The 26,473-nt window shown below is 40.9% G+C and overlaps 1 protein-coding gene across 1 annotated transcript in view; it reads left to right on the top strand.

The window, feature by feature from the left end:
- The window catches only part of slx4ip (SLX4 interacting protein), a 70,819-nt gene that overhangs the window by 25,490 nt on the left and 18,856 nt on the right, over nucleotides 1–26,473 (top strand). The window contains 2 exon segments of the mRNA XM_067989448.1: nucleotides 9,964–10,096; nucleotides 23,955–24,032. Coding sequence (XP_067845549.1) covers nucleotides 9,964–10,096; nucleotides 23,955–24,032 — 211 coding nt within the window.

Below are 26,473 nucleotides of genomic sequence, written 5' to 3' on the forward strand. Positions count from 1 at the left end.
AACCATAAGAGATAGGAGCAGGAGTAGGCCATTCGGCCCCTCGAGCCTGCTCTGCCATTTAATGAGATCATGACTGATCTGATTTTTACCTCAACTCCACTTTCCTGCCCTTTCCCCATATCCTTTGACTCCCTTGCTGATCAAAAATTTGTCTAACTCAGCCTTGAATGTATTCAATGACTCAGCCTCCACAGCTTTTTGGGGTAAAGAATTCCAAAGGGTAAAGAGAAGAAATTCCTCCTCATTTCCGTCTTAAACGGGCGACCCCTTATTCTGAGACTATGCTCCCCCTGGTTTTAGATTCCCCCATGAGGGGTAACATCCTCTCAGCATCTACCCTATCGAGTCCCCTCAGAATCTTATGTTTCAATAAGATCTCCTCTCATTCTTCTAAACTCCAGCTTCTGTCTGATTTTCCTGCCTAAAAAGATTTGCTACACTGTTTATGCACTAATGCACTGCAAATGGTGAGGAAATTCACTCCCATCTGCTTATGTATTTGACTTCAGAACTGACCCATACACTGATTTACTACTTCATTTTTCTTCTTTGCTTTAACATTATTTCTACTTGAAACGTTGTTTCTGCTTGATTGTGTTCTGCTTGACTCATAGCAGTGCTGCACAGGATAAGCTTATATTATTTCTGGTTGTTCAGCACAGTCGCTTCCAGGTTATGAGTGTACATTTTGTGCCATATCCATCTGCACTAGGTATTTGGCATACTAAACTGCACTTTAGGCTTACCGTGACTGCTTTCTTTAGATAAGCTGCCATCTTCTTCACATCTCTCTGTACTCACTGGTTTCTGGAGACCGTATTTATCATGTCCGCTATTTGTTCCCAAACCTACTAGACTACAGGGAGCGTTCCTTTAAGCTTCATACAGAACCGCCCTACTGCCCCATACTGCTCGTACCAGTGCTTCCAGTGTCTCATCATCAAAACAGCTCTTGTGAGCTCTGGATGTCTGCACTTTACAAAAGTATTGCTCAGTAAATCCCATGCCTGCTCTTTTTGCAGTTGCAGGGTTTAAATGCCTCCTTAATATAGTTAACAGCTGCTCGGCCTTGCTATAGCTTGAGTCCACTGTGCAGAAAGTATAAGGAAAACTTACTTCTGCTGCTGAAACCAGCAGTATTGGGTTAATGGGCAGGAATAAATTCTCTCAAACTTTTAGTAAGCCACAGTTAACTACCAAATAGCACACCAACAGCAATTTCTAGGCCACAGTTACCATGCTAATCACATGACAGTCATGATCAGTTCATTATTATTTATTTTTATATTACAAACCAGAAAAATGAAATATTTTGTTAAATTGACTTAAATTGTAAAAATTACATTGTATCATTCAGAAATAACGTTAAAGCAAAGAAGAAAAATTAAGTAGTAAATTTGCATATGGGTCAGTTCTGAAGTCAAATACATAAGCAGATGGGAGTGAATTTCCTCACCATTTGCAGTGCATAAACAGTGTAGCAAATCTTTTTAGGTAGGAACATTGGGCAGAAGCTGTTTCCACCCAATTTCTGCCATTAAAATGCTTTTCCCAATTTCCCTTGCGCTTTTTGAGCCTTTCTGCGATCCACCCACCAACTCCTGATCAACTCCTTTTGCATATGTCAGTTGCGGGCCAGTAATACAGCAGCTCCGGGTTTCCTGGTTTTACATTCCTCATGCACTCTGGGTAGCTTAGACTGAGGTTTAAAAGGCGCAGCAGCTGCCAGGATCAGCTGATACACGCAAAAGTGAGGAGTTTCTGAGTCTGAAGAGTTTTAATAGTGATTTCTGCAGCTGGGGATTTATTTTTGTTGCCATTCTGCCTACGGATACCTAATTTACTTATGGCTGCTTCTGACACTGGAAAATCCCCCCCCTTCCCCATACTCTTAGTGAGGGCTTTTCAAGAGAAAGTATGGCATTCTCTATGTACGCCATTATCGTGGAGGAGGAGGAGGAGAAGCAGCATATAATGGAGGATAGAAGATTCAGGCAGCATTTAAGGAAGATGTGGCCAACCAGACATTACAACCCCTCCCACAGAATAAAGAGACAGCTCAAATCATATGAGGACCTTTGAGGAGTTGTGCATAAGAAGGGTATGCTTTACCAAAGAGGCAGTTAAGCAGCTCTTTATCACCTACTTCAGGAGGACCTACAGCCACACTCATCTACCTACACTGCTTTCACTGTGAAGGTGACCACCGCCCTCAACTTTTATGGCATAGTGTAATTTCAGAAAGCCACGGGTGATCTGTACAATATCAGTCAGGCAACACCATGAGCATGCACTCAACAGGTCATTGATGGCCTTTATAGGACAGCAGATGAATTCATCACCTTTGGCATCACAGCAAAGCAGCAGCGAGATAGGGCCATCCATTCAAAGGGTTGCTGACGTCCCAAGGTCCAGGGTGCAGTAATTGTGCACACATTGCCGTGTGTGCTCTCTCACAACGCCCCCTTCAACCACGTAAACAGAAAGGACTTGCACTCCCTGAATGTGCAGGTTGTATGTGACATTGAGGCTTAATATGCTGGAAGTTGTCACAATGCCTTCATACTGTGGAATTTGGCCCTCCATGACCTCTTCAGGGAAGAAAATAGCATCAATGGATGTCTTCTAAGTGATGAAGCCTACCCCCTTACTCTCATGGATAATAACCCCAGTTTGAGTGGCCTGGACTGCAGCAGAGGAGCGCAACAACGAGGTACACGTCTCTACAAGATTGATCATTGAGAGGACCATCGGGGTCTTAAAGGTATGCCGCAGAGGGCTCTTCAGTGTGCTCCAGATTGTGCATCATGAATAGTTATAACCTGCTGTGCCCTTAAACTTCACCATTTAAGAAGGGCTGGACTTCGACGTTGGTGGTGAGGAGGCCCTTGCTCCAATGGACCCAGAACTACATGACAAAGAGCATCATGATGACCGACACTCAGAAGACACCTCAGTGACTGCTGCACAGAGCATCAAAGCACATCTCATTTCTCCCTTGTTACCCTTACCCAACAAAAATCTGTCAATTGCAGTCTTGAAAAGTTCAATTGACCCAGGATCCACAGCCCTTTGTGGAAAGAATTCCAGATTTCCATTACCCTTTGTGTGAAAAAATGCTTCCTGATTTCACTCCTAAATGGCCTAACTCTCATTTTAAGATTATGCCCTCTTGTTCAGGCTTCCGCCACCAGAGGAAATAGTTTCTCTGTATCTGCCCTATCGAATCCCTTTTATTGTTTTAAGCACCTCGATTAGGTCACCCCTCAATCTTTGACACAACACATCAGCCCTCTTTGTCCCTGTATGAGCGAGCCAATAATCATCACCTGAGTGACTACGTCAGCACCAAATAAGTGCACCCTTTTGTGTATAACTATAACCTCCATGAATAACAAAGCGTCATGTCAATGCACACTCTATTTTGATGTAATGAAGTCCAAGATGACCACAACCCATCCTACTCTTTCTTATCACTGTGCTACCCCTGGGTGTGACTTTCTTTCACCTAGTGTAATGCTTATCCTAAGTACAGCCTGAGGGCCAGGACCATATGAGGTGGTTGGCTGCTCATGCTCTACAAAATGTTCATTTGACTGAGGTAGCCCTCCTAGCAAGGAGCTGTTGCTGGCTGCATCTCTGGAACTTCTCCCTGGGCAGCCTGGTGTTGCTTCCCATATTCCCAAAGGCGTGGTGTTCTGAGGGGAAGGCTGGGCGTCTGGCATGTACTGCTGTTCTGAGAGACAGCAGTATCAGGCAGGTGAACTCCAGCCATTGTCATTCCACTGGGCTCTGGATCTGTGGCCCCAATGATCAACGGGGTGACTAGTATCATGGCAGCTATAAGGCCTGAGACACTGCAGCATGCGTCGTGGCCGCTGCGGTCTTAAAGCCGATAGGTAGGATCCTGTCTATTCTCTCCACTATTGCCACCAGAGCTGCAGACTGTGCTCTGGAGGTGGAGGCACCAACTGGTCCCTGGCTGCTGCTTAGCTGGGGGTGTGCTGCAGATTCCAATGAAGCTGCCACATGCTTCATTGGTACTGGAGACGGATTCCATGATGTTGCCACAGAGGAGAGCTGAAGACTCGAGAATTGCACCTGTCGCCTGTTGCACTTCCTCAGAGATTAACCTCACAGCTTGCATGTAGGTGTGTTGTTCCTTGAACATCCTTTTTGTCAGGTGACTAACTATGAATTCTGGATCCCACGACTCTGAAGCCATAGACAGCCGTCTCCTCAGCCTCTGCTGGGAAGTCGCCACATTTTCACTAACACTATCTATTTACCCCTTCGGGTGAAAGTATTGAAGCTGGTGCCTAGGAGTGAGGAACCAAGGGTTGCAACTGAGGAATCGGGGGCAGGTGGTCTCTGGAGGAGAAACTAATGGGTATGTTGCAGATCATCGTCATCTCCTGCTTCCTCACCACCCTCCTAGTCATTATCGTTGACATGCGCTCCCTGACCTTCTAATAGGGCATGAGGGATTTGATGGTGTCAGTATTTGGGCTTCTAAGTGACATATACTGGAAATGGAGCAGCAAAATTTTACAAATCCAATGGTTGCCAGTTAAACTTAAGCAGTAGTAATTTATTCAGCCTTTACCCACCATTGTGATTTCTACGCTTCTCTCATCTCGTTTTGCCTATAAAGCAAAAGTGACTGTATGTGAACATTTTGGAATTTTTGATAAAAATGTGATGAGCGTTTATAAATACAAGTTATTTTCTGTTTTTTCCCTCTTGTTATTTCACTATCTTTTTCTCTTCCTTTCCCTTGCCACTATGTGCAGCGGTAAAAATTTAGGGAAAAATTGCAGTTACTGTAACAACAAATCGAAGGAAAGATGTAATCCAATGCTGATTAAAAGAATTCTGCTAATCTTCAAAGACAAATTATGTTAAATACCGTGTTTCTGTAATTTGCTGATTGATAATTGTCCAACATCCACCACTTGTTTTACTCAAGTAACCATTAAAATTGTCGTCTTATTGCCAAGTAAATTATGCCAATTTTAATCCAGCAAAATAGAGACTAAACTTGCAGGTACTTTTACTCCTGAAGCAGTTTTTAAAAATTGTTTTTCATAATTTCTGTGCTTAGTGCTGCTTCCAAGTTATGGTCATTCCAGAGTACAGACACCCTCTCCCTTAGTCCAAGGTCGTCTTCAGATTGAGAAATCTATACAAAGGACCACGGTCCATGGTGCAGGACACCACCAAAGTCTAGAAGACAAGATCAGATATAATCTAGAAAGTCAGAATTGGGTTTTGTCAAGCATGTATTTAAAAGCCTTAAGATTATAGGAGGAAGGAAGGACAGAAGGAGGTAAAGTGTTCCACAGTTTTGAGGCTCTGGGAAAGAATGAGTTCAAATAGGAGTTAGACATTGCAATGAGTCTCAATGCCAATGCAGGAAGGAAGCAGAATGTGAGGGACAATGTTTTTGGAGCTGAGGAGGAATGATAAGGCTCAGAGGAGCACTGACCATAGTAGTGTCAACAAAATAGAGGCAAGGAGAGGACGATTCAAATAACTAATTGGCTGCTGTGTTTCTTACATTACATATACTATATATGCTAGTGTTGTCACCAGGCATTTAAAACATTGGGCATTATATCCTATGGCAAAGTATGTGGCTTGATATGTATTAAATGCAACTTGGTGGAGTTCAGTCACTGCTGAAGCACTGTTTCTCACAGAGGCGCGATAAAGTCAATGCTATTTTTGTATTGTCAGACGAAACTCCACAAAGACGCCCACATTCTCAAAGTGGAAGGAAAAAAGTTACGAGTGGTAGTACAAATTGGCTTGCAAGATGTGTAGCTTTTTGGAAGAGAGACCACAAGATTGCATACAAAAAATGTACTGAAAGCAATTGACAGACTGAACTACTGCAGATCATCATGCATAGTGCAATTTAAGAACTGGACTGAAATTGTGTTTTTTTAAAATATTAATTAATCTGAAAAAGTTGAGAAGTAAAAGGAAAGAAAGAACAAACTTGCATTTATAGAGTGTTTTTCATTGCTTCAGGACGTCCCAAAGCGCCTTACAGCCAATGAAGTACTTTTGAAATTCAGTCACTGTTGTAATGTAAGAAACACAGCAGCCAATTTGCACACAGCAAGGTCCCACAAATAGCAATGAGATAAATGACCAGATAATCTGTTGTTTTGGGGGGTATTGGTTAAGGGATAAATATTATCCAGGACACTGGGAAGAACTCCCCTGCTCTTTTGCATCCAACTGAGAGTTTAACTTCTCAGCCGAAAGATGGCACCTCCGACAGTGCAGCGCTCCCTCAGTACTGCACTGAGTGTCAGCCTAAGGTTATGTGCTCAGGTCTCTGGAGTGGTACTTAGCACCATTAAAGGGTACCACAATTTTGCTTTGTAAATGAATGCACTTGATCTGATCTTGACCGAAAGCTTTCCTGTTACTGAGAGATGAAATTTAGCACACAACATTGAGTGATGCTTTCCGTTAAGCTTTACCAAAGTCCTGGTGGCACAAAGCCTTGAATTTTCCGATCCAGTGGGAATTCTGCCAGGTTGATGGGGTGAGCTTTGTGCCTACTTATCTCATTCCACTATGATCCCAAAGAATCTTCTGGGGTCAAACCAATTATCATAATTGTGGCAAGCTTCCGTCAGTATTTCCTTTCCGCCGTTGGCAGCCGTGCCTTCAGCTCCCTAAGCTCTGGAATTCCCTCCCTAAATCTCTCTCCTCCTTTAAGACGCTCCTTAAAACCTACCTCTTTGACCAAGCGTTTGGTCACCTGTCCTAATATCTCCTTATTTGGCTCGGTGTCAAATTTTGTTTGTTAACACTCCTGTGAAGCACCTTGGAACGTTTTATTATGTTAAAAGTGCTATTTAAATGTTGTTGGATTGCCCACCTCGGGGAGGGACGCCTTAGCAGCAGTTCCCACAGTGTAGTGTTGCCAAGTGTGAGGTCTGGGTGAAAATGTTTTGTGTGTTTTTGTTTAATTATCTTTAGGCCTTGTGTAATATGTTACTCTGGATGGATTGCACAATTAAATTGTGCCATTTAAATTTTAAATGGCCCTCTACTGCCTTAGTTATGCTGGACACCACAATGGCAACGGTGTTCCTGTCTCTCAGTGTTGCTAAAGCGTTAGTGATGGAAAATAAGTCAAACAGTGTATTTCCATCTTTAACATTTATTTTGAATATGCCCGCCCAAACGTAGTGAGGTGTATTCAGCTTCTGTTAATGGAAAATCACGGAGCTGATTCTTGAGGCTGGAGATCTAGTGGAACAGCTCCTTGGTGTATATGGTCAAGAGAATAAGATTAGTGAAGACAAATGTAGGTCCCTCACAGTCAGAAATGGGGAACAAAGAAATGGCAGAACAATTAAACACATACTTTGCTTCTGTCCTCACAAAGGAGGACACAGATAACCTCCCCGAAATGTTAGGGAACCAAGGATCTAGTGAGAGGGAAGAACTGAAGGAAACCAGTATTAGTAAAAAAAAAATAGTGCTAGGGAAATTAATGGGGCTAAAGGCTGACAAATCCACAGGGCCTGATAATCTACAATCCAGAGTACTAAAGGAAGTGGCCCTGGAAATAGTGGATGCATTGGTGATCATCTTCCAAAATTCTATAGACTCTGGAACAGTTCCTACAGATTGGAGGGTGGCAAATGTAACCCCACTATTTAAAAAAAGGAGGGAGAAAAAAAACAGAAAATTACAGACCAGTTAGCCTAACATCAGTAGTGGGGAAAATGCTAGAGTCTATTATAAAAGATGTGATTACAGAACACTTAGAAGGCATTAACGGGATTGGACAAAGTCAGCATTGGTTTATGAAAGGGAAATCATGCTTAACAAATCTACTGGAGTTATTTGAGGATGTAATTAGTAGAATAGATAGGGGAGAACCAGTGGATGTGGTGTATTTGGATTTTCAGAAGGCTTTTGATAAGGTCCCACACAAGAGGTTAGTGTGTAAAATTAAAGCACATGGAATTGGGAATATACTGGCATGGATTGAGAATTGTTTGACACAGGAAACAGAGAGTAGGAATAAACGGGTCTTTTTCCGGGTGGCAGGCAGTGACTAGTGGGGTACCGCAGGGATCAGTGCTTGGGCCCCAGCTATTCACAATGATTTGGATGAGGGAACTAAATGTAACATTTCCAAGTTTGCAGACGACACAAAGCTGGGGTGGAATGTGAGCTGTGAGGAGGATGCAAAGAGGCTCCTATGTGATTTAGATAAGTTGGGTGAGTGGGCAAGAACATGGCAGATGCAGTATAACGTGGATAAATGTGAGGTTATCCACTTTGGTTGTAAAAACAGAACGGCAGATTATTATCCGAGTGGTGATAGATTGGGAAAAGGGGAGGTGCAATGAGACCTGGGTGTCCTTGTACACCAGTCGCTGAAAACGAGCATTCAGGTGCATCAAGCAGTTAGGAAGGCGAATGGTATGTTGGCCTTCATTGCAAGAGGATTTGAGTATAGGAGCAGGGATGTCTTACTGCAGTTATACAGGGCCTTGGTGAGACCACATCTGGAGTATTGTGTGCAGTTTTGGTCTCCTTATCTGAAGAAGGATGTCCTTGCCATGGAGGGAGTGCAACAAAGGTTTACCAGACTGATCCCTGGGATGGCAGGACTGACGTATGAGGAGAGATTGGGTCGACTTGGCCTATATTCACTAATGTTTAGAAGAATGAGAGGTGATCTCATCGAAACATATAAAATTCTAACAGGACTAGACAGACCAGATGCAGGGAGGATGATCCCGATGGCTGGGGAGTCCAGAACCAGAGGTCACAGTCTCAGGATACGGGGTATGCCATTTAGAACCGAGATGAGGAGAAATGTCTTCACTCAGAGGTTGGTTAACCTGTGGAATTCTCTACTACAAAAGGCAGTGGAGATAGATATATTTCTTAATATCTTTTGGATCAAGGGATACGGGGAAAAAGCGGGAACAGGGTACTGAGTTAGACAATCAGCCATGATCGTTTTGAATGGCGGAGCAGGCCCGAAGGGCCGAATGGCCTACTCTTGCTCCTATTTTCTATGTTTCTATCCTGCACTTGTCTGCCCAGCACCTGCCTGAAAACAGATGTAAACAACTTGGAAAACCTGTACCAAAGTCTGTAAAGGGAATGCACTTGATGGCTGAGTATTCTTGTTCTATGCTTTATTTCTTTCTAAAGAGTATAAAGTCACAAGAACTTTTAGATGTGAAGGAGTTTCAAAAGCAACACGTGCATTGGAACTCTAATATGGCATGTGGAACACAGAATTAATGATTTTACACTCAAGACTTCCCAGTCTTAATCACATTGCTGTGGGAGGTGATGAATGAAGGCCAAAAGGGAGGGGAAAAAATGGCTGAAGTTATCCCTGGGACATTCTTGCAGCAGGTTCAGAGCAACATTACCATTTATCTGGGCACAGCTCACTCTCCCACACTCCCTACTGCAGATTGTACATGGCCTGAGAAGACCAAAAGGAAAACAAAGTGGAATAAGGAAAGCATTAGATTACTCAGATGTTAGGATAAATTTAACAAATTTGCACATCTGCACGGAACTTCCATGCCAGGAACAATGCATGTCGGGAATTCAGGCATTGACATCAACAGACTCAACAGGATTTCTGGTCCACATGCCTGAATTCCTGATGTACACAAAGCTCCTCGCCAAGAGCATGAAGTCAGAAAATCCACCTTGATATTTCTCTGTTCAGCTGAAAGAGACTCAGAATCGAATCTCATGAGACTGACAAAATCTGATTTTAGGATATTGCACATGTCTGCCAGCCTTCAGGCAAAAAAAGAGTCAAAATTTAATTTAAAATCTTACATTTTTAGGACTTATATCAGGGAAAGTAAGTATAAATTAAGAACAAAGATATTTGGATATTAATTTCAAAATGTAATTATACTGAATTTGTATTCCTATTTATAGGAGATTAGTGTGCTTGTAAAGAAAGATGTTGATTTAAGGATCAAACAGTACCTTGAAGCAAGAAAACAACGTGGTAACGCGCAACCCAAACCAAGCAAAGAACTGACACCCAGTAACCCACTATGTATTAAAGGTAAGACCGCCTTTATTTAGGTGTACACTGATGATAGTAGAATCATTGTGGAAATGAGGTCTGAGCCTGAAACTGTGTTGTCAAGTCATGAATCACCACCACAAAGCTACTGTAAAACCACTGAAATGCACGAAGCATAAGAAATAAAACAAATGAGTTAGAAGCCCAAATTCAACTTAAAGAATATGATGTAGTAGCCATTACAGAGACCTGGTTACAAGCTGGGCATGATTGGGAGTTAAATATTCCAGGCTGTAGGATCTTTAGAAAGGACTCTGACATTGGGAAAGATGGGGAATAGCAATATTGATAAAAGACACAATTACAGTTGTAGAAAGAAGGGATTTTAAGTAAGGGTGATCCAGCAGTGGAAACACTATGGGTAGAGTTAGGGAACAGCAAAGGATCCAAGACTGGTAGGAGTTGTCTGCAGACCTAATAGTAGTGATGTAGTGGGGGGAATGTATAAATATAGAGGTTAAGTGTGTAGCAAAAATAATGTGGTTATAATAGAAGATTTTAATTTTCACATGCACTGGGAGAAGCAGAACAGCTCAAGTAGTAATAGAAATTAATTTCTAGAACTTATTTGGGACAGTTTTCTAGAACATTCAGTTTTAGAACTGATAAGGGAACATGTCAAACTGGATTTAATGATGATAAACAAACCAGATTTAGTTAACAATCTGATGCTAAGAAAACATCTTGCAAATAGTGACCATAATATGATTGAATTTGAAATTAGGTTTGAGGGGAAGATGGGAGAGTCTCAAGCGAAGGTTTTAAATTTAAGTAAGGCAAACTTTGACAGGATGAGGAATGACCACAGTAAACTGGGCTGAACCCTTAATGGGAAACCTACAAACAGTGGGATGTATTAAGACGTATTTGGTATGATACAAAACTAGTGCATACCCCAAAAAGGCAAAGGCTCCATCGACTCCATCGACTCCATCCCCCTCCCTGGCCACTGTCTACGGCTGAACCGGACTGTTCGCATCCATGGCGTCCTATTTGACCCTAAGCTGAGCTTCCAATCCCATATCCTATCTCATCACCAAGACTGCCTACTTCCACCTCTGTAACATTGCCGTCTCTTCCCCTGCCTCAGCTGATCTGCAGCTGAAACCCCCATTCATGTCTTTGTCAACTCCAGACTCGCCTGTTCCAGTGCTCTCCTGGCTAGTTTCACACCTTTCACCCTCGTAAACTTAAGCTCATCCAAAACTCTGCTGCCTGCATCCTAACTCGCACCAAGTCCCGTTCACCCATCACCCTGTGCTCGATGACCTACATTGGCTCCCGATCCGGCAACGCCCCGATTTTAAAATTCTTATCCTTGTGTTCAAATGCCTCTGTGGCCTCACCCCTCCCTATCTCTGTAACCTCCTTCAGCCCTACAACCTTCCTCCAATTCTGACCTCTTGTGCATCCCTGATTTTCATTGTACCACAATTGGCGGCCATACCTTCAGCTGCTTTGGCCCTAAGCTTTGGAATTCCCATCCTAAACCTCTCTGCCTCTCTACCTCTCTATCCTCCTTTTAAGTCGCTCCTTAAAGCTTAACTCTTTGACCAAGCTTTTGGACACCCGTCCTAATATCTCTTTATGTGACTCGGTGTCAAATTTTGTCTGATAATTCTCCTGTGAAGTGCCTTGGGACGTTTTTACTATGTTAAAGGCACTATATAAATGCATGTTATTGTTTTGATATAAAGAGCCAATCTGGAGAGCAATCTAAACATCTTTATTTTGCTGGGTAGTGAAAGAGTGTTGGTCTGTACTTTTAAGTTACATCTTTTCTAGCATAGATATTGTTCCCTTTGGGGATTAACAAATTTTTTTTAAAAAACAATTAAACAAAATAAGCAACAGTTTCCTCTTTACTTAATAGAATTTGTGGTGTGTTCAATCCACCCACGCAGACATGGGTGGCCCACTTTTTAAACTGCTGAGTCTGTTCAGACATGACTAATTTGCAACCGGGCCAAGACGCAATAAGAGCTTCACAATGCAAAAGTGAAAATCATCAGCTTTGCAATACTCAAGGAAGCTCAGACACTCCATGACATCAGAGTTGCTGTGCATACTTTGTGGCATCCTTTTCCTGAGATTACGAACACTGATTAATCCGTATGTGTCCCATTGCTTTACTATCCGTGACGATTATGACATTGTTAATGTGCCTGGTCTCAAATTCGCATTTGAAATTTTTATGTAGATATTTCAGTGATGCAAAAGATCTGAAGTCCTCATTTGCTTACACAGTGTTCATAAATTACTTTTGTGCTCTGCAAATAAAATTTTCTGTAATCCTACAGACTCTGCTGTTCTTTGATGTGGTTGATTGCTGTACAGGTTATGTAATTTTTTTTGTAATTACTTTGTTCACACCGTAGTTCTCAAAGTTTACTGAAAAGGGTGCAGTCACATAACACTGCCTGTCCAACTGTATTTACAGAACTGGTCAATAAAGCAGACTAGTTAGCGATAGCTATTATTAGTTTCCCACAACTAAGTATTATGAATGCATAGCAAAGCTTTTTTTATACAAATGAAGTGAAATTCATCTATTGAAAATGAAGTACAAAATAGTGCATTAAATCTATAAAAATATTATGTAGGTTCTCTATTTCAATTGTATGGGTATCAAAAAAAAAAGTTATGAATGATTTTTGATTGAGATCATGGTGTTGCCTCAATTCCATTCTAGTTTAGTTGAAGTTGGACAATAAACAAGTCCAAATGTTGCTTAATGCAGATGAAATCGCTCTTAAAAATGGTCTTTTTGCATTGGCAAAATGAAACAAAATATAGATAGAGGAAAATTATGAAAGGAAAGAACAATGCAATATAAGAAAAAAATGTAAAATAGAGTATATTTTGTTTGAGTAAAAAGACCATGCAATATTGAATTAGATATTTTGTAGGTTACCACTAATGTGACCATCAGTAAATTTGAGGTTTGTGGAATGTAGTGTGAGTTTAGTTAGTTATAAAACAGCAATCAGTCAGAGAATGAAATATGAGACAGGTACTGCTATCTGGATTATTGTTCATTTCCAGATTCAATTAAGAATAGAATTGACTTTGATTTTAATATTTTTTCAATATCACAATTTGTAAGTTAATAATTGATCAAAAACCTGATTTAGTTGAAACCATCTATACACAATATACACTTTTCCTTGTTATGCACAAGACAAACTCGTGATTTCTTTTTATCACCTTTTGATGGATGAAGCCATCTGTGCATTCGTATATGAGAATGATTAGAGTTTCAGTAAGACAGTTTTATAAAACAATTTTCAGATTCAAAATTGTTTGTGTATGGTCACAGGAATACATTCCTATCATGTCATATATGATGTACAGATACGTCAAGAAAAATCCTCAACTCCATAAGAATAGCTGATAGTTTTCGATGCTGGTTATGTTTGTATGAGAGAGTAGCAGCAGGTAGTGGTGTCCTTGGGAATGGCAGTGAGGGAATGAAGACAAAACTGAATGCAAGGGAATGTGTTCCTGCAATCTGGAAGCAGATGGGTAAAAGTTTGCTGCAACAATTCTAATGGGAAAAAAAAGAAACACTTTGATGAAGTAATTGATATTGATAGGATGTCCCTGCTGAATAACCTTGTCTTTTAAGCCTTTTTCATGGTATGTGATAGCTGTGTCCACTGTTCATCGGACTGTGGGAGATGTGGTAAGATCTAACAGTGCCACAGGCACCAGCACGGACTCGGCTTCTACTGCTACTTGATCTGCTTTTACTGATGCTCACTTTGTAAGTAAAAACAAAGAAATAGAAAGTTATCTTAGACGTTGGTCATTCTTCTTCTACACCTGGTTAGTTTTTTTTCTATAATCTTGTATTGTTTTGTTTGTTTCTCTGGTGTGACCCAAGACAGGCCAGGATGCAATTACCATTACTTCTGCTACTTAAGAGTATAAGTGACTGGGGGAATAAGGGTAGCTACGGTAATGAAAGGTCAGCAAGACCTACAGCTAGCTGTGTCATCTTTTGAATTTGCAAACCAAGGTTCCATCTGTAAATCACATGGTTCACATATGTATCCATGATATTCTTACTGTAATCTACCAGAAAGACTTGCTGTATGGGTGGACAGCAAAGGAAAATAGGCAGATCCTTGCAGTTCAAGACTTTCAATTCCTAATTCCCTTCAAGTGTGTACTCCATTCTAAAGTTATAAATCAATCAAATTTTATCCGTCTTGTTAGAAAGTCTCAGATTTGATCTTTGAGACTGAAGAAACTTTTACAGGCCGACAGTTTCTCTGCCACACATCAAATGGGAGGCTATAATTTGAAGTATGCAAATGAAATTGTCATTACCCCTCTCCTCCCCAACTAACCCCTCTTCCCAGTTATAGGTAGATGGATAGAAGGAGTGGAATGTATCTATGAAATAAACTGAATGCTCAGAAGAGTTCTGATTTTTTTTTTCTCTGGTTCCTAAAAATAAGATTTTTTTTTTATTATTGTTGTGTTAAAACAATGTGTGTGGGGGTTTTTGCAGCAACAGATTTTAGTTAACCTTTGAGGATTTTGCTTTATTAAAGAGGACTTTAATATAGCGCCTCGTCAGTGGTTGCAATTATTACAAGGGTTAACTCCATTTGGAACTTTTTAATGCAGTTATAAATTTGATACTTCTGCATATAAGAAAAGTCTATTTTCTACATGTCCATTTTCAATAAAATTCAGACTAATGAAAGAATTTACTTATTAGGTTTAAATAATCAGATTGATAGTGGGGTAATGTTAGAAAATTTAAAAAGTGCAAGGAGAGGTTTTTCAGTCTATCAAGCATAGATATCTTTGCATAGATCATAGATTGAATGGACCTTTCCCAACTTATTCAGAAGGTTGAGAGTTGAAGCATCAATCCAGGAATCTAGGCCGACACTTCAGTACAGTACTGAGGGAGCACTGTATTGTTGGAAGTGATGTTTGTGAAAAGATGTTAACTGAGGCCCCATCTGCCTCCTCTTCAAGTGCCACTATTGGAAGAAGAGTAGGCAGTTTTTAGTGTCCTGGCCAACATTCCTGCCTCAACCAATACCACCAAAAAAATAACAGATTAACTGGTCATTCATTTTATTTGCTGTTTTTGGAACCTCTCTGGATGCAATTGGTTGCCGTGTTTGCCCGTGTAGCATCAGTCATTGCACTTCAAACGTAATGCATTCAGGACATTATGAAATGCTGTATAAATGCACATTTGTTCTTTCTCATTCTTTCTCTTTTTTTACTCTTTAGGCCCCCGTGTTAGTTTCCATCTGTAGTCGATATTTACGGCACAGTTTTCTGGCAGAGAAGTTTTATTTAAGAATCATTTAGGTAGCTGTGACTTGGGTGTTATTGGAGAAATTACTTTGTTTTAAGTCACTTCTAGAGCTGGTTGCCAGTACAATAGGCTTCAACTTTTCACAAGGAACCGTGGAGTCACAGTCAGGCCGGTAGAGAAATAGTGAAGTGGCGGGAACCGTGTTAGGTTGTTAGGGAAGAATTGGGGCTGCAAGGAAGTTACTTTGAGTGGACATCTGGGAATGGAGTGGGGGGCAAATAGTGTTGAACAAATGTAAAGATGTAGTTAGAGCATCAAGGAAGGATTCCAAACGGCTTTAATTTGAGGCTACTGCTGCTGATGAAAACATTTTCTGCCTCAGGCGTATTTGTGCAAGGGATTCAGAACACTAGAGTTAAGTCTGGGTAATGATAAGGATTTTGTTTAAGATTGATTTATTTTCTTGTGGGCTTGTTATGTTATAGGTTTTATTTTCACCTATACATTTTGAGTTTGATTCCTCAGTTCGTACTATTTCATTTATGGTTGTCCAACGGTTTTACAGAAATTAAGAAATTGGCATATGAACCAATCAACTGAAAGAAATTTGCTGAGGATTTTGGTTATGATTAAATGCAACACAGGAAATATGATGTGCCACATCATTTTGTTATTTACCAGTAGCTTTACACCAACATGTCAGATGGTAGTATTTTATAGGGACAAGTGGTATATTAGCCTTTGTTGCAAGGGGGTTGGAGTACCGGAGTAAGGAGGACTTGCTGCAGTTATTCAGGGCTCTGGTGAGACCACACCTGGAGTACTGTGTACAGTTTTGGTCTCCTTACCTAAGAAAAGATATACTTGCCTTAGAGGGGGTGCAAAGAAGGTTCACTAGATTGATTCCTGGGATGACAGGGTTGTCCTATGAGGAGAGATTGAGTAGAATGGGCCTATATTCTCTGGAGTTTAGAAGAATGAGAGGTGATCTCATTGAAACATATAAAATTCTTAGAGGGCTTGACAGGGTAAATACTGAGAGGCTGTTTCCCATGGCTGGAGAGTCTAGAACTTGAGGTCATAGTCTCAAGATAAGGGGTTGGCCATTTAGGACTGAGATGAGGAAAAATTTCTTCACTGAGAGTTATGAATCTTTGGAATTCTCTATCCCAGAGGGCTGTGGATGCTGAGTTGTTGAATATATTCAAGGCTGAGATTGATGGATATTTGAACTCTAAGGGAATCAAGGGAAATGGGGATAGAGCGGGAAAGTGGAGTTGAGGTCGAAGATCAGCCATGATCTTGAATGGCGGAGCAGGCTCTAGGGGCCTTATGGCCTACCCCTGTTCCTATTTCTTATGTTCTTATGTTTTTATACCATGTAATGTGCAATGTATTATTCCGCTACTAAAGTGAAGCTGCTACAAAGTCTCTAAATGCCGTTTCATAAACAGAGGGCGAATTTAATTTCTCTACAGGTTACAGATCAAAACCGTGGCTTGCTTTCTTTTTTTTAAATGATTGATAAGGTCAATCAGAGCTTACAGATATTCTGGCTCCTGTCAATTACTTTTAGCTGCTGGGGGATTTTTGATACCCCAAATTGCTGAGGGACTTTGTATATTCCAAATTACTACCTTTGTTTCTTTCATACTTTTTTTTTAAAAAAGCATAAACTCCAAGGGTGACAGTCGCAAAGTGAACATTAGTCATGCCATTTTATTATATTAATAAATATGTATTAAATCACCAATGTGTATTCTAGAGGCAGTGATACATGCTTGATTACAGATTTGCTTGTGACGGTGACCTTCAGTACACCATTAATGCCTGGGCACTGAGTGTTGACAGACTATTCGACTGTGAGGCTATCACATTCAACACTGATCATGTTTTTAATTCTTATCCAGTATTAACATGCACAATTCCAGCTGGAATCATTGTGTAATGCCCAAGAGCAGGAACCCTGGCTGATATTCCACTTCTGCATTCATCGCTCTAGCCCAAGGTCACTGATGCTAATTGTACATTCCAGACTAGTGCTTTAGCTGAGCTTGGCTCACGCAGCCCAGGCCAGGAATTGAAACTGGGGTAGAAATTCGTCCGCACCTAGTTTCGGGTGCCAAGGGGGCGACGCAGTTGCAATGCGTGCCCAAACCTGGAAGCCCGGGGCCGGCCCAAAATTGGGCTTCAGGCCTCAATAATCTAAGCAAGCTGCCAACGTCTGTCACTTCCCCCACAGGCCACTTGTCCTTCTGCAAAAATGAATTTTGGGCCACCAGCCTTGCTGGCAGCAGCCTCGGGAGTGCTGTGGTGCCAGGAAAAGCTCTCTTCCTGGCTCCAGATCAGATTTAAAAAACACATTTACTTTCCTTTCTGGTGGTAGCCACTTGCTAGGCTGTATCCACGTGAGTAAAACCTGAGCAGAGCAGGCCCCTGGAAGCCCATTTCCCAGCGGGATCTTAAAACTGGGGTTAGGTCCATCATTAGCATATGCAAAAGGCCTGTTTTAGGTGGCTGCCCCTGACGCCTGAAAAGAGGCCCACCCAATATCGGGTCGGACGTCTATCAGGTGTCCTTGAGCTGCAGGACGTTGGTCTACAAAATTGGCCTGTATTGCGCCCGTTTTACATCCGTAAAATGGACACAACTAGGCCTAATTTCTAGGGCTAGGACTTTTCTGTATAACTAAGTGTCACGACACGTTGTGCATTGAGCCATCAGAGGGCAATCAACACCATTGTTAACCAAATATTGATCCAACTCCTTTCTAGAGGATTTAATCAACATAACTTTTGATGTGAGTATGTTGGCAAAAATACTTATTCAAATTTCTAGACTAGAACAGTATCTGGCACATCCATTTCTGAACAAACCAAGTTTGACCAGAGGAAATCCCAATCATCAATTCTGGTGACAATGCAATTAATACTTGTATACAAAACATTGTTTACACAAACTGGATACATGTAATTTTCCCTACAAGTCATTCTTAGAATAAAACCTATTTTCCAATGGAAATTGATGAAACTTTGGCTAAAAGCTGGGGTCATTTAAGTGATTGAGAGGACAAGTTATTATTTACAGATGGACAGCATTGCAACTTAAATCACTCTCAGCCACACACATGCTTCTAATACTGAAGGGAGATTAAAAACATGAGCAAAACCTGTAGTATAGGCCAGCTTCAACCATCTAGTTGTCATTGGGCCAGTTTCAACCATCTAGTTGTCATTTAAGGGATACCTAACAATATACCAACACACTGTGTATCCATGACAAAGAACCACAGACATGAAGCATTGGAAGTGATTACACTGGTAATCTCTCCAGATGTCCACAGGCTATTTGAGGTGGTTTCATCAAAGCACATCTGCTTCATTTCGAGGATAACTTAATTAGTATCTGACTGCATCCACTCTGTCTATATAAGTAGGTTTAATTATCGTCCACAAATTTATAAAAGCAGCTTGGATACCCCTCCTATTTTATATCTCATTCTTGCTTACGTAAGATTTTCAGTACCCTTAGGCTGAATATGACTTCTTTTGTAACATTATTTATGGTTATGCTTAATACACAGCTAATAGGTTTCCAACTTGCATGGTAAATTAGGTGATTGTGATTGAAAGATTGTTTAAAAAATTAAGAATGAAATGGTTAAACTCCATAGTTAAAATGACAAGTGTTACTTGAATTTCTGTAGTTTCACCTTGTATGTTGGCTGATTACAGGAAGACAACGTGCCTGCTTTAGTCTGATACGCAATTTCAAGAAAATGCTGCTGGTGTTAGTGGTAGAGTTATGCAGGTGCCAGATTCCGCTGGGACAAGAACACCTGCCAGGCTGCTCCAGATAACTCAGCAGCTTTGAGGCATTTTCCCAGGCTCCCAGATGAATGGTCACTAATAGCCGTGGGAGAGGGCTTCCAGTGTCGCATAGTGTACCACATTCTCCACTTGGCAGTGTTATGTAGCTGAAGTCTGCTTGGCTGTGATTGCAATTTTTTTTTTAAAAGCAAGACTGAAGAACTATGTAGCTAAGAGTTTTTTCATTTTCATCTCGAACAATTCTTAAGTTTAATAAGCATAACAAAATGATATCATTTTAAGATGGTAACTTTGAAACACAAACAACTGCAGTATCTCCTAAAATGGTGTAACTTGATTACAGTCAGTGTATCAGATAAGTACACTGCTGGAAAAAGGCTGAAGATAGCTGCCAAAAATGACTAAAAGTAATTGCACATCATTCTGCAGTTGGTAAAGTTATTTTGAAAGTTTACATGACTTGAAATGCTCAGACTTACTTGACCACTTCCCAGATTCAAGCGGAGACATGTAACTGTGCTATCTCCTGGGAAATAAAGATGTTCGCTGAAAACATTATTTCCAAAATCCAGTGTGGTCAGCATTCTAGATGTTGTGTGGCTTAGTGCTGTTCTTCAAAACTATATTCAAAAGTTTAACATTTATACACTTTTCTGGTTGATTAGTGTAACTAATAAGGTTAGTAACTATATATAAGAGTATATTATTCAATAGTCAGAAGCTGATAGGAAAGAAACTATCGAATTGGATACAGATTTTCATATTATTTTGTGTTCTGTAGAGGAAGCTTAGCAAGACTGCCTTGCAAAAGTGTAGAAAGATGTGCATTATTAGCAAAAAAATGAAATGCACGATTTCTTTCCTAAAGCTACATCTATTGCTAATGTGGCTTGTTCACTGTGTGATTTGTTATATTTGTGTGCCTGCCATGATTGTAGCTTTGAAACCTTTTTTTCTTAGATCATTGCCTTGGTAATTTTTATCTTCTAAAAACGTTAGTTATATTGACTCGTCACTACTAATCAGATGGGTAACAGAGGAAAAAATTAGACTTGTAGTCACACTTGTGGGAGTTGGTCTTTAAGTCTTAAGGCTGAAAGGTATTGATTACCTATTGAGGAAAATGTCCCATTGGTTGATACAGATTCAAACTGGGATGACTGATTGGTGAAAGCTTTTTAAATTCTTGTTCTCTCAGAATCCGTTTGAAGGAAATGAGGTTCTGAGAATCCCTTGGGGCACTACCTCCTTAAATCTCCAAGGTTCTCACATGAATGAGTCTCTCTGGGGACCAGCTAACACAATCTGGTCACTACAATAGCTTAACTTCTCCCTTGCAGCAGACTAACTTGACAAGGTGCCTAGACTTAACTGTGATTACTTCTCTCAATGGGATCAATGTTATCGCCATTGTGAGCTTTAGACTGGAGAGATCATTACAGTCCCTGTCCTCACATCTAGTATCTCGTTGTATGGTAAGTGAAAGTAAGTGGACTTGTGGCATAACAATCATTTTTCAAATACATTTTAAAATATGCACATCCTTTTCTCTCTCCCAATTTTCTGTTCTTGTATGTCCACTGTTACCAAGTGCTGAAATATTTCATTCTTCAGATAAGTGATCCAAATCACCATGGTCAATTGTACATTTGTGGGGCAGTACAGTATTCCATTGAGTTTCTTTCAGGAGCCCGTCTAGATACTGGCAAACTGTTCCAAAGTAGTAAAATCTCAATGTCGGTCGACGGTGGGATTTGAACTTTGGTCTATGTTTGGGCACTCATATGCTTTAAAATGTTTAAATGATTTATTATGTGTTCTTTTAAAAGTTTGCTTTAAATATCCATAATAGATTTAAAATCTTATGTTTATGCACACTTGCTGTCTACAAAATCTTATTTCAGGATGTCAAATTTTACCATTATAAAGTCTTATGTCTACATTTATAATGAAAACTGCCTATGTCGTACTGTAATTACACCCTCCCACCATTAGTGGTGCTGTAGTGCTTCAGTTTAGGTTTCCCAGCTCCTCAGCTTCTCTTCCATACCTAGTAGCACATGGGGCAACCCATTTCTCTTACTGCTTTTTACATCCAGCAGGTCATACTTTGGGTTATTTCCGTAACAAAGTCCCTTTTTAGGTGGACAGACCGTTAGCCTTCCTCACTGAGTATATGCGATGAGGAGGTTGCCACCCCCCTCCCTTCGGATGCGAGTACCCTGCTGGATGTCAATCCAGTATTCAGAGGCAGTAATTCTGGTCTCCTGCTTGCCATGGCTACGATGGGGTGGATCACTCCGCTCCCATTGGATAGGAATACCCCACTGGATGTCACCCACTATTCAGAGACTGGAGCTCTCCTCTCCGCTTGCCAGGGCTCCTCGGCTTATACTGCATAGAAACTCCAATGCTCCAACCAACACTACTACTCTACTTCCTAAATTGCTGTAAATTTTGTTATTTAACTATAAATAATTATATAAAATAAAAGTATTAGAGAAAAATAAGGGCAAAATATCTGACTTCAAAATTGAAACTGAATTATGTCTATGCACCCTAGTCCAGTTATCCCTCGCACCCCCCATTCTCTAATCCCACTTCACTTGAAGATTACACTTGGTCATGATGCCTCATGTGCAATGTCATAGGTGACCAACTTATACAACAATAACTTGTATTTATATGGCGCTCTTAACTTAGAAAAGCATCCCAAGGAACTTCATGGAAGTGTAATCAGACAAAAAATGACAAAGAAGGAGATAATAGATGTGACTAAAAGCTTGGTCAAACAGGTAGTTTTAAGGAGGGTGTTAAAGGAGGAGAGGGAGTTGCTGAGGAGGAGAGGCTTTGGGAGAGAACTCCAGAGCTTAGGACCAATACAGCTGAGGGCACGGTCGCCAACGGGGGATGCACAAGAGACCAGAGTCGGAGGAACACAATTATATGATTGGAGGAGGTAGGGTGGGGCGAGGCCATGAAGAGATTTAAACACAAGGATGAGAACTTTAAATTTGAGGAGTACTGTCTAATTCTCTGGAAGCCAAATCACATTTTATTTTTGAGTTATTTACATTAATGATGTACAAATCAAAGGTATTTTGTTACATTTATATGTAATTTACTTAAAATGTATGCTTTAAAATGATACACATTTCTTTTCATAGAGAAATTTAAAATCTTGCCCACCAAACTGGCTTTGGATAATGTCTTCCCATCATCTTGCTTCACTTTAGTGCACTTAATCATTTACACACAAATCAAAGATGCTTGATGCTGTCCACACTTTAAATGCAGCTATTCAAAATACCATTCCCAAATTGGATTAGTAAAATATTTGATGCAATAGGTTAGCATGACAACCTGGAATAGCGTGTTGGCATCTCAACTCATGGTTGTCTGTCGCAACTGAGGCTTGTTAGCCCTTGGATAGGCAGCTGGATACCTGAAGGGTACCCTTTAAAGTAGACTATTGCACTTTGTTCAGGAGAAAAAAAGATTGATTTTCCATGTCTGTCTTCTATTTGTGCTAAATGGAGCAACAGTAGCAACAATGCCGGAGTATTCCATGCCCTGCACTCTTCCGTTGTCATTGTTGAAGAAGACTGCATGTAGACATATGGGCCCCAAAATTCCTGGGTCTGGGAGGGCGAGATAGTGCATGTGCCAGACGGGAAAGTAGGGATGTCGGAATTTGGGGCAGGACGTAGTACTACCAGGATTCTGCCATTTGTTATCGATGAACAAAAATTCTTATGGGGGAGAGGCAGTGCCTCTTGCGTCTACCCCCTCCCCTCCTGACATCACCGAAGGAGGGTGAGCTGGGGGGAATGATGCCCCCACCTGAAATTCCGCCACTTCTGCTGTTCTTGCAGCCAGCAAAAACTATGCCTGAATGACGCAGGCATATGTACTAGACTCTCACGGAAGTAGGGGGCTAATGCCGGTTTCCTGACACAGGCCAATCAATTTCCATTCAAAAGTGGCATCAAGAAATAGTGTCATTTTTTTTAAAATCCACTCATTGGCCACCCTTTGCACTGGAGCAACACGATGCCACTCTAATATTCCTAGTGGGTGAATACACAGGGAACGCCAGAAGTGGCACGGATGCCTGCTCCCTTTGTTAATGAACCCATCCCCAGGATTTAGGACAGGATCAATGCTGGGGCAGTGCCGCGGTCAGAAGTCCTGCCCCACCACAATTCTGGCAGAGCAGGTGTCGAGGAATGTCAGCCCCATATTATTTATAAAGTGCATTGGTGAAATTAAATAGCATAAATTGAGATATAGCTTCATTGTTTCATTTTCCTTTCAATCAGTCCAGAGAGCAGAGGAACAATTCCAGTAACTATGTTAGTGCTAGTCATGCCAGGAACCAGTCTCTGAAAGGCTGTACCCCAGTCACGAGAGGCTCATCAACCCCCAGAGCCCTAGCCACTCAAATACAGCAGGTGCCTAGTCCCCTAGTTCATAAGGCAATACAACACGATTTTAAACAACTAGGAGAGAACTTAGAAACACCTCGATGCAGTAGAAAAAGATATTATCCAGCCACAAGTTAATCTAGGAACATTGCAGGCTGTTCTCTAGCAAATAAAGTAGGTGTTCTAGAAACATGTGTAATGCGTATCATGGCAACAGTTCATTACATGAGATGATTTGTTCAAAATGTGCTTTCTACAATGCACTTATTTTCACGTGATTTATATTGTAGGACAAAATTTCCGTCTTGCAGCTTATTTTATGAAGAGACATACAAACTTGAGATGTGTCACAAAGCGGCAATATTGTGGTATGTACACATTTACGAATAGTTAAAAATTTAATTACATTTTAACCAGAAAATGTTTATTACTTACGTACTGCGTACCCATAGTCACTGAATAGATTAAAAATGCTAGTTATACTTAAAATGTAGTTTTTATTGATATGCTTGTGTTAGCATTGTTCTATTAAATATATTTAAAATGTATTTTTCATTCTTAAATTATGTTTGGTTGGATTTTCTTTTCTATACTTTTGGTACAATAGAAGGAAGAATAACTAGTACAAGAGCAGAATAGAATATGACGGAAAAGAAAGGATAACAGTTGAATAAGCCAGCTGTCTGATGATATCACTGGCAGTCAGCATCCCAGAATGGCTCCGTAGGTAACATGAAAAGGTATTCAGACTGGGCTAAGAACTCCTTTAGAGGCACCCAACACCACAAAGCCATATTATATACTGGCAATCTGCCATTAAGAGTTCGTTAAGGACTGTATAAAATTATTGAGGAATTCTGCAGGGTCGATTTGGGTGGAATCCAAGTTTTAAATGACTACTTAGCATCAGTCTTCACTAGTGGAGATGACGCCGAATTACCAATGCTGCAATATATAGCTGATGCTAAAATTGAATGTGTAGAAGTAAATAGGAAAAATTTGCAGGGTTATGGGTAAAGAGCAGGGGAGTGGAACTAATTGGATAGCTCTTTCAAAGAGCCGGCATAGGCGTGATGGGCTGAATGGCCTCCTTCTGTGCTGTATGATTCTAGTCCTTGCTAGAGTTAGACCACTTAAAGCAAACTGAGCTGCTATACTGGCTCATATTTGGTAGCTTACAGAGGTCTTGGATTGCAGGAAAGAGGCTCACGCAATGCCTACATTTAAAAAGGACAATAAGTCAGAACTAGGAAACTGCAAGTCCGTAATTTAACTTCGGTTGCCGGCAAGTTGCTAGAAGGAACAATTAGAGATGCTTTATATGATCATCTTGATGGAGAAGGGGTTATTAAGGAATCATAGGCATGGCTTCTGGAAAAGGAGCCTCACTAATTTGAATTTTTGAGGAGGTTACCAAGGTGATGGATAATGAAAGCCCAGTTGATATTGTGTATTTAGACTCTAAAAAAGCTTTTGATAAAGTGCTGCACAAGAGGCTTCTAAGTAAGGTTGTGTCTTGTGGGATTGGCAGGCAAATCTCAGTTTGGATAATGACTTGGTTGCATTCACATCAAGGAGTCATTAAAGGTAGCGGCCTTCCACTGGGGCTGGTCAGTAGTGGAGTCCCGCTGGGATCGGTTTTAGGACTGTTGCTGTTCAGCATTTTTATTAATGATCTGGATAACGGCATCAGGAGAACGATCTGCAAGTTTACAGATGACAGGAAGATATATGCGGGAGTTAGGACCTTTTAACGGAAAAAAAATTGCAAGTGGATCGAGACACAATGGGGGGAATGAGCCCTTGTCTGACAGATGTTTTTCAATATAGATAAATGCAGCGTGAGGCATTTGGGCTGAGGTAATTCCAAGTATGTACACACCATAAAGGTTTGCACGTTCAAAGCAGCTGAGTGGGAGAAGGACCTGGGAGTTGTGGTTCATGAATCATGGAAGGTCCACGACCAATGCTGTGAAGTTATTGCGAAAGTGAATAGAGTGTTAGAATGTACAGCTAGGACAACTAAACATAAAACTAGATGTACAGTCCTTTCCTTTGTACAAGGCCTTGGTCAAGCTGCATCTAGAATACTGTGCCCAGTTTTGGTTCCTTCATGTAGTGGGGTTGGGGGATAGCAAGGCCCTGAAAAGGTTTAGAAGAGGGCCACTTGATCAATACCTAATTTCAGGATTCTTAGTTATCAGGACAAACTTAGAGAACTGAGGCTTATTACTTTGGAAAGGCATAGACTTTGAGGGGGATGTGATTGATGGCTCTAAACTAATGAAGGGATTAGATTTTGTACATGTGGATAGGTTATTTGAGTTAGTTAGGCAAGAGACGCCATGGGGACATCAGTATAAGTTATGAAAGCACAGGTTTAGCTTAGATGCTAGAAATACTTCTTTTTGCAGAGAGTCTGGAATAAATTGCCAGTGTGTAGTGATTGCTACAAGTGTTTGAAAGGGAACTGGACAAGTTCCTTCAGGTAGAAGACATTTCGAGTTATAGATGGTAGGTGGCTTAACAGAGATTAGTGATGCCAGTCTCCTGAAGCTTGCTTGATTGTCTTTGGTAGTTGGACAGGAATTTCCCAGAGTTTTTTTTCCCCCTAAATTGGCCTACGGTTTCTTTGCCTCTCCCAGGGGGTGGGGTGTGATAGGTGGATGGTGTGTGTGCTGTGATGGGACAAGCTTGATGGACCAGCTGGTCTTCTCTGTCCTTTTTTGTATGTTCTTATTCCCTATCCCATAGAATAGTTTCCTATGGTTGCATGGCTCCCAAGTGGCTCTCAGGCCACTTGTGCCCC

This window comes from Heptranchias perlo, chromosome 8, assembly GCF_035084215.1.
Source record: "Heptranchias perlo isolate sHepPer1 chromosome 8, sHepPer1.hap1, whole genome shotgun sequence".
Classification (NCBI taxonomy): Eukaryota; Metazoa; Chordata; class Chondrichthyes; order Hexanchiformes; family Hexanchidae; genus Heptranchias; species Heptranchias perlo.